This window comes from Lycium ferocissimum, chromosome 12 (genome assembly GCF_029784015.1).
Source record: "Lycium ferocissimum isolate CSIRO_LF1 chromosome 12, AGI_CSIRO_Lferr_CH_V1, whole genome shotgun sequence".
Classification (NCBI taxonomy): domain Eukaryota; kingdom Viridiplantae; phylum Streptophyta; class Magnoliopsida; order Solanales; family Solanaceae; genus Lycium; species Lycium ferocissimum.
In genome coordinates this window covers 1,085,066-1,094,644 of record NC_081353.1, presented here as the reverse complement: position 1 = coordinate 1,094,644, position 9,579 = coordinate 1,085,066, and the positions used below count along the sequence as shown (strand labels likewise).

Sequence of the window (9,579 nt, the reverse complement as noted above, 5' to 3'; positions counted from 1 at the left end):
CAACCCGAGAACACCACTATAACACCTCCCTCACTTCCAAATCATGATTTGCACCAACAATTCACATTCTAACAATGCTATTCTCATCAATATACAAATTACATCAAATGCACAATACTCTTCAAATCAGCCCGTACAATCACAACATCAAACTTGAGTCATTAAACGCTCATTTCCAACATAGAATTCATAACGACGACAACTAAAACATTAAGCGATATTAATTCATTTCTTGTCACATAAATGGCCTACATTCGGCCACCACCTCCTACCAACATATATAGATGATTCTCATTCATTTCTCCACTCTACAACAATCACAACATGCTAACTAGACTTTAATTTATTGCTTCAATACAACACAACACACACACACCTCACACGGCTATGCACTACACACATAACCTTCACTCCAACGTGCCATTTTTCATGATTTTCATCCATTTTAACATACTACAACATGCATACAACCTTTATAACACATAAAACATAATTAAATCTCACCTTTCTTCTTCAACTCCACAATTTGCCTAGGGTTTGCAATTGACACAACGAATGGTTGGATGACCCGAACAACACTTCCACGTTACTTAGGGACCTCAAATTAGTGGGTTTACATCAAGGAAATAATTTTGGGATGGCTTGAATTGAAGTTGGTTTTTCTCCCTCTTGGCCAAGAAGTTGGAGTTGTTCTTCAAATTCTTGCTTTTTTTTTCTAAGCGTTGAAATGAATAAAGATGACTACTTGATCATATTTTGTGCTATTATATGAATGGCACAAGTGTCCTTGGCCCACACATGTGTTGGACCAATTAAAATTGTCCACAAATTGTGTGGGCCAACTCACACACCACACGGCCACAACAAGGGAAAATGCATGATTTTCAACTTCCATAATTTCCAATTTTGGTCCCAAATTTTCCTAATTGTTCCATACCAACAAATTCATGAACAACTTATGTCTCAAAATAAAATCAAAGGTCAAAAGTCTCGACTTTGTATCACGGAATGGTTTTGTCCCTAACTTACCATAGTTAAACCGGATTGTCCCAATGCACAAAATACGGGACATAACATCCTCCCCCCCCCTTTAGAACATTCGTCCTCGAATGTTAGATTAACCTTACGGGCCTTACAAGCAATTCAGGGGAGTTTCTTTTATAGCTATCACAATAATTCATTCATTGATCAACAACTCATTTATCAAACAACATAGCCAAGTAAAGAATTTGGATTACCTGTAGGCGCCGGGAATAAGTGAGGATACTTCTTCTTCATCTGCTCCTCAGCTTCCCAGGTCATTTCTTCCCGATTATTGTTCCACCATAGCACCTTAACAGAAGCCACATCTTTATTCCGCAACTTTCTTATCTGACGATCCAATATGGCTATAGGTGCTCCTCATAAGATAGCTCTTCTCAGTGACTCCGGATATCATCTACGGGAAATATTCGGGAGGGGTCACCAATACATTTACGAAGCATAGAAACATGGAATACGGATGTCTTGCTCCCAAATCGGCAATGAGATCTAACTCATAAACAACCTTGCCTATTTTACGAATAATCTGATAAGGCCCAATATATCTCGGACTGAGCTTCCCTTTCTTGCCAAATCTCATAACACCCTTCATAGGTGACACTTTAAGGAATACCCAATCATCAGTCTGAAACTCTAAATGTCGACGACGATTATCTGCATATGATTTCTGTCGACTCTGAGCCGTTAACAACCGCTCCCGAATGAGTTTCACTTTATCCACTGCCTGCTGGACCACATCTGGGCCAATCAACTCAGTCTCCCCAACATCAAACCAACCGATCGGTGACCTACACTTTCTGCCATACAACGCCTCGTACGGTGCCATCTGAATACTGGAGTCGTAGCTATTATTATAAGCAAATTCAACAAGTGGCAAATGATCATCCCAGCTACCCCTGAAATCAATAACACAGGCCCGCAACATATCTTTCAAAGTCGAATAGTGCGCTCGGCACCGTCCGTCGACCGAGGATGGAATGCGCATGCGAGACTAACTGGGTCCCCAATCCTTCTTGAAATGACCTCTAGAAATTGGAGAATGCTCGGGCACCTCTGTCAGAGATAATAGATATGGGAACTCCGTGAAGTCTCATAATCTCCTTAATATATAACCTGGCATAATCCTCAGCTGAATACGTAGTCCGGACTGGGAGGAAATGGGCTGATTTCGTCAGCCGATCAACAATAACCCAAATGGAATCATACCTCCGTGGAGTGCGAGGTAAACCTGTAATGAAGTCCATATTAATTATTTCCCACTTCCACGACGGTATCTCCATTTCCTGTAATAATCCACCGGGCTTCTGGTGCTCGATCTTAACCTGCTGGCAATTTGGGCACTGAGCGACGAACTCTGCTATGTCTCTTTTCATACCATCCCACCAATATAAGCATCTGAGATCATGATACATCTTCGTCGACCCTGGGTGAACAGAATAGCGGGCATAATGTGCCTCACCCATAACCTGTCGCCGCAGCCCTGCAACATCAGGTACACATAATCTGCCCCTGTGCAATAATGCTCCACCAGATGTAAGCTCGAACAGGGTCTTTTCATACTGACGCCGCTTAATCTCTTCTGTAATAGAGGATTCAGGAATACCTCGAACGAAACCCTAATATCTCCGAGAATCAGCCAAGCGAACTCCAAGACTAGCCAACGATGGATCTCACGAACCATTTCCTTCCTCTCGATGGCACGTATATATATATATATATATATATATATATATGAGTGCATCGCCACAACATTAGCTTTCCCGGATGGTAGAGAATATCAATATCATAATCTTTCAACAACTCTAACCACCTCCTCTGCCGCAAGTTCGGCTCCTTTCCGTTTAAAGATGTCTTGGGAGGCTCTTATGATCTGTATAAATATCAACGTGAACACCATATAAATAATGTCTCCACATCTTCAAAGCATGAATTACCGCGGCCAGCTCCAGATCGTGGGTAGGATAATTTCTCTCGTGCTTTTTGAGCTGCCGGGAAGCATAAGCTATAACTACGCTTAACAAATCTTTGCATCAATACACACCCCAAACCAATACCGAGAGGCATCACAATAAATAACATACCCATCCGGACCCTCGGGAAGAGTCGGGACCGGAGCCGTAGTCAACTTCTCTTTCAAAGAATCGGAAGCTACACTCGCAAGCATCGGACCACCGGAACTTAGCTCCCTTCCGAGTCGGCCTTGTCAAAGGCGCGAAATCGAAGCAAATTTCTCTACGAATCTCCCGTAATAACCGGCCAATCAGGGAAAAGCTACGCACCTCGGTCGGCGTCGTAGGTCTGGCCAATTCTTTACGGCCTCAATCTTACGGGTATCCACCCAGAAACTGCCATCGCCCTATAATATGCCCCGAAATGCCACCGAAGTCGGCCGGAAATTCACATTTAGAAAATTTAGCATATAATTTCTGGTGCCGGAGTGTGCCAAGTACCGTCCTCAAATGATCTGCATGCTCTACTTCTGATTGTGAATAAAGCAGAATATCATCAATAAATACAATCACGAACATATCCAAGAACGGTTACGAATACCCGATTCATCAGGTCCATAAATATGGCTAGAGCATTAGTCAGCCCAAACGACATCACTCTGAATTCATAATGCCCATATCGGGTCTTGAATCTTTGTCTTGGGAATATCAGCCTCTCGTACCCGTACCTGATGATAGCCTGACCGCAGGTCTATCTTCGAGAAACACCTGGCACCCTGCAACTGATCAAACTGATAAGATTCAACCTAAGGAAACTCTAAGAAGTAAACAAAAATAAAGGAAAACAAAAGATAGATGAAGAATTGGGATTAAGGGGAATAAAGGATAGATACTTGACCCAATTAGTAATGAATCCTATAGGCAAATCTAAGTATATGAAACTTAGACCCTCCTATTGTGAATTCAACTAAAAGAACCAAAGCAATTTGAATCAATTAGAAGACTCAATTGAAAACCACAAATGAGCAATCTAGATGAATTCAATGGATAAGCAAATTCAATTTGCAATAATGAAATCACACTTAGTGTAGTAACCTAACAATCTATCTAAAATCTCTTAATATTCAAGTTCACACAATATTCAAGCTAAGTCTTCCAAATGGATGAAAGCAAGTATTTATACTAATGCCTATTACACCAAAAGGCCCTAAAGTGGCTCTTTTGCAAAAATACCCACATGGGTCTTCAATTGCATCCAAAGCCTCATATCTTGCAATTATGACCTCCAATTGCCATTCTAACCCCATAATTTGCAAGTATGACCTCCAATTGCAATCTTAGCCCCATAGTTGCACTTTTAGCCATTTTGCGCTTCTAGCCACTTTGCAACTCTTCCAATGCCAACTCCCAAACGTTGTAAATCCGCGAAGTCTTCTCTCCAATCTCCTCCAAGGCATCCTTTTTCATGAACAAGGCTTGTAGCTCTTGAAGTTCTCTTGCTTGACTTCGAGTGAAAGGCCTTGTGCTTGTTGGGTTCATATCATCCTCCCCTTCTTGGAGAAGATTCGTCCTCGAATCTAAGGGCATACCTACAACACAAGAGGAAAGATCACTCACATTGAAAACATTATGAACATTATACTCACTTGGCAAGTCGATCTTGTAGGCATTGTCATTGATCTTTTCAAGCACTTTGAATGGTCCATCTCCTCTTGGACTCAATTTTCCTTTTCGCATTTGTGGGAACCTTTCTTTTCGGAAGTGAACCCAAACCCAATCATCGGGTTGGAAGTCCACCTTTCTTCTCCCATGATTTTGTCTCTTGGCTACCTTGGTGTTGACCTTGTCAATGCTCTCCTTTACCTTGGCATGGATTTTCATCATTTCGGCCGCCCTTTGCTTTGCATCTAAACTCACAAAAACATCACTAGCCAAAGGAGTTAAGGTTAAAGGAATCAAAGGATTAAAGCCATAACATACTTCAAATGGAGTCATGCCAATAGAGGAATGGAGGGACCGATTATAAGCAAACTCAATCAAAGGTAAACGGTCCTCCCAAGAAGTGGGTTTTCCTCTAATCATACTTCTAAGCATACTCCCTAGAGTCCTATTCACTACTTCGGTTTGACCATCCGTTTGAGGGTGGCAAGAAGTAGAAAACATGAGCTTGGTGCCAAGTGTACCCCAAAGACTCTTCCAAAAGTGACTAAGAAACTTTGAATCCCTATCACTAACAATAGTGCGGGGAACTCCATGTAACTTAAGGACATGATTCACAAACAAGGATGCTACATGAGATGCATCATCACATTTATGGCATGGTATAAAATGAGACATTTTTGAGAACCTATCTACCACAACAAAAATGCTATCATGACCCATTTTGGTTCTTGGAAGACCCAACACAAAATCCATAGAAATGTCTATCCAAGGACCACTAGGAGTAGGAAGGGGAGTATACATACCTTGGGGCCGAGTTTTGGACTTGGCTTGCTTGCATTCCAAACATTGACCACATAGCTTTTCAACATCATGTCGCATCTTGGGCCAATAGAATTGCTCTCCCAAAATGTCAAGTGTCTTGGCCACTCCAAAATGGCCCATCATTCCACCACTATGTGCTTCCTTGACGAACAACTCTCTCCACGAGCTCATTGGGACACAAACTCTACCGTCCTTGAATAGGAACCCGTCAACAAGTTGAAACCTATCAACCCTCCTCCTCCCTTGGGTCAACTCATCACAAATTGCCTTAAAGTCGGGATCTTGAGAATAGAATCCCTTAAGGCTTTCAAATCCCATCATCCTAGAAGTCATAGTGTTTAGCAAGACATACCTTCTAGATAATGCATCCGCCACCACATTGTCCTTCCCCTTTTTGTAATGGATCACATAAGGGAAAGCTTCAATCAATTCTACCCATTTCGCATGCCTCTTGTTGAGATTGGATTGGCCCTTCAAATGTTTCAAGGATTCGTGATCCGATCGTATCACAAACTCCTTATGCCACAAATAATGTTGCCAATGGGTCAAGACCCTCACAAGTGCATACAACTCCTTGTCATAAGTAGAGTAGTTCAATGACGCCCTTTTAGCTTTTCACTAAAATAAGCCAATGGCTTGCCTTCTTGCATCAACACTCCACCTATGCCAACCCCGGAAGCATCACACTCAACTTCAAAAGTTTTCTCAAAATTGGGTAATTGCAACAATGGTGACGAGCTCAACATGGATTTCAATTCTTGAAACGCCTTCTCTTGCTCATCTCCCCAAACAAAAGGAACATCTTTCTTGATCAATTCGGTTAAGGGAGAGGCAATTGTACTAAACCCCTTGACAAACCTTCTATAGAAACTTGCCAACCCATGGAAACTCCTCACATCGGTTGCATTTTTAGGAGTTGGCCAAGTTCTAATAGATTCCACTTTTTCTTCATCAACCTCCACACCATTTGCACTAACCACAAAACCCAAGAACACCACCTTATCAACACAAAAAGCACATTTCTTCATGTTAGCAAACAACCTCTCACGCAACAAGACATCAAACACTTGCCTCAAATGGCCTACATGCTCTTCAATTGATTTGCTATACACAAGGATATCATCAAAATAAACAACCACAAACTTGTTGATAAAGTGTTTCAAGACATGGTTCATCAACCTCATAAATGTGCTAGGTGCATTGGTTAGTCCGAATGGCATGACAAGCCACTCATAGAGTCCAAAATTGGTTTTAAAGGCTGTTTTCCACTCATCTCCGGGGCTCATTCGAATTTGGTGATAGCCACTTCGAAGATCAATCTTCGAAAACACACTTGAGCCACAAAGCTTATCCAACATATCATCAAGCCTCGGAATGGGATGGCGATACTTTACCGTGATTTTGTTGACGGCTCTACAATCAATGCACAATCTCCAAGTGCCATCTTTCTTTGGAACAAGAATCACCGGAACGGTACACGGACTAAGACTCTCCTTCACTAGCCCCTTTTTAAGGAGCTCATCCACTTGCCTTTGCAATTCTTTTGTTTCTTCCGGATTGCTCCTATAAGCCGGTTTGTTGGGAATTTGGGAACCCGGTATAAAGTCGATTTGGTGCTCAATACCTCTCAAGGGAGGTAAGCCATCGGGCATCTCCTCCGGGAACAAGGCTTCATATTCCTGCAAAAGAGAAGACATACTACTAGGCAAAGTGCTAGTAGCTTGGTTAGCATTTAGGAGAAGATCTTTGTTGAAAAGACACACCATCAAGTGTCTCTCGTCAACCCCTTTTAAACAATTACTTGGTTTGGCCAACAAACATTTCTTGGAACCATCTTGCGATGTCCCTTCTCCATTTATGACCAACAAAGTCTCCTTCTCACCCTTCTCCTTTTCTTCCCTTTGATGCTTCTCCCGAAGCTCCCTCATCACCCGATAATCCTCACTCACTTGGTAAGGGGTTAGTGGGTTAAGAATGTACTTCTTCCCCTTGACCACAAATGAGTACTTGTTAGTTCTCCCACTATGTTGGGCATCAACATCAAATTGCCAAGGTCTTCCAAGAAATAGATGGCAAGCTTGCATGGGTACCACGTCACACAAAATCTCATCTTTGTACTTGCCAATGCTAAATTTGATAATGGCTTGCTTGTTGACCCTCATTTCGTCACATTCATTAAACCATTGGAGTTTGTAGGGATTAGTGTGCTTGCGGGTGGGGAATTTCATACTTTCAACTAAAAATTGGCTAACGGCATTCGTACAACTTCCACCATCAATGATTAAGGAGCACACCTTATCCACAATTTTGCATCGTGCATGAAATAAGTTCTCCCTTTGGTCGCTCTCTTCCCTAGCTAGAGCCCCCATGGCTCTTCTAGCAACAATAGCATGATTCAAGGCTTCTTCATACCTTATCTCAACCTCTTCATCGGAATCACCCTCACACTTACTTCGTTCTCCCTCTTCGTCACAACCATCCCCGCCCTCATGTTCATCATCGGTTCGATACCCATCCCTCACTATAGTGATAGTCCTCCGGTTGGGACACTCACTAGCAATGTGCCCTCTCCCTTGGCACTTAAAGCATTGGATGGTAGAAGGTCGGTTATAGTTGGTGTTAGAATTATTACCTCCTTTAGCCTTGTCATCACCTTTGGCTTTGTAGTCAAATTTGGCTTGAGGTGCTTGAGTGTTGCTCTTGGGCTTATCCCAAGTGGAAGTTTTCCACTTTTCTTTGCCTTTGTTCCAAGTTGAAGATGATTTGCTTTTGTCTTTGTAGGACCTCTCTTCTTTTAGATCCGCTTCAACCTTGGATGCATCATGGAATGCCTCTTCAAGACTATTATAGGTTTTGAGCCTCATCGGTTTAGAGATGTCTCGATTCATGTTGGCTACAAACCTTATAATAGTGTACTCTTCATGCTCTTCTATCTTGGACTTCATCCTCAAATCCTCAAACTCATCAAAGTACGCTTCCACACTTTTCAACCCTTGCTTCAACATGTACAACCTTTTGAGTGCATCTTGATGGTATGTGGGTGGAAGCCACCTTGTCTCCATGAGCTAAATCAAGTCGTTCCAAGTTGGGAGATCATAGATGTGTTGTTGAGCTCTTTGTAACTTCTTAGATTCCCACCAAGTAGAAGCGTACCCCTCAAATTGAGTGAGGGCATACTTTGCCTTCAAGGCCTCGGACACATTGTTCGTGAGGAAGATGCGCTCACTTTGCAATTTCCATTCAAGAAATTCTTCCGGATTGCTTCCTCCTTGGAACGTAGGAAGGTTCACCTTGATGGTGTTCAAATTTCGCTCATTATCTTGCCATCTTCCCCGGTCCTCATAACCTTGGGCCCTTCCTAAGTCTACATGACCTTGGAATCTAGGGTCATGGCCCGGAAACCTCTCAAAACCTCCCCTTCCTCCCCTCCCCCAGTTATTCATTCCTCCACGCCTCCCTCCTTGCCGGTTATCATCCCACCACCTTCCTTGTGGATAGTCATCATACTCCTCTTCATTCATGGGGTATTGGTAGTGGCGTTGGTATTGGTTTTGGTTAGGAAAGGGATCATGTGTTTGGACTTGGGGTGGAGCTTGGGGTGTTTGTTGTAGGGTTGCTTGAGGGATTGCCTCATTCGGGTTGTGTTGGTAAACTTGGGGATAGGTTTGTCGATTAGTGTTTTGAAATGTGGAGTTTTGGGATGCAAAGTTGGTTGTTTGGGGTGGTGGAGCTCTTTGGGTGGAGGTGGTTGTGGTGTTGGGATTGCACAAGGCATGTGCTTGTCCCGGAGTAATGGTTGGAGTGGTATCTTGTGTTTTATCCCCATCACCTTCATTCCTAGAACGGGGAGTGCCCATTCTACTCGAACCCTCCATTTGAACTTTCTCAATACTCACCATCCGTTCATCCATAGCCTTCAACTTCCCATTCATTTCCCTCTCATCTCTTCCATACCCGTTTGCATGCCGAGATTTGATTCATGATCATAGCCAATGAACTTGCTATGGATGACATATCTACTACCTCTTGCATTCTATCACCTTGGTTAGACATGATGACCTGCAAAACTAGCAAACAAGATTAGTAATAAAAGCCTCACTTCACT

The 9,579-nt window shown here is 42.7% G+C and overlaps 1 protein-coding gene across 1 annotated transcript; it reads right to left on the bottom strand.

The window, feature by feature from the left end:
- Nucleotides 1-6,743: 6,743 nt before the first annotated feature.
- On the bottom strand, nucleotides 6,744-8,536 carry LOC132040912 (uncharacterized). Its single transcript, XM_059431598.1, has 2 exons — nucleotides 6,869-8,536; nucleotides 6,744-6,779 (listed from the first exon to the last, which is right to left on the bottom strand). The coding sequence occupies exons 1-2, from the start codon at nucleotides 8,534-8,536 to the stop codon at nucleotides 6,744-6,746; spliced, it is 1,704 nt and encodes a 567-aa protein (XP_059287581.1).
- Nucleotides 8,537-9,579: the final 1,043 nt, after the last annotated feature.

Bases quoted from the DNA above. Each gene is read 5' to 3' on its own strand.
- LOC132040912 (XM_059431598.1), bottom strand. From the start codon at position 8,536: ATGGAGACAAGGTGGCTTCCACCCACATACCATCAAGATGCACTCAAA. The intron at 6,780-6,868 runs GTAAAGTATCGC...TGATCTTCGAAG, and splicing joins GAGCCGTCAACAAAATCACG to TGGCTATCACCAAATTCGAA.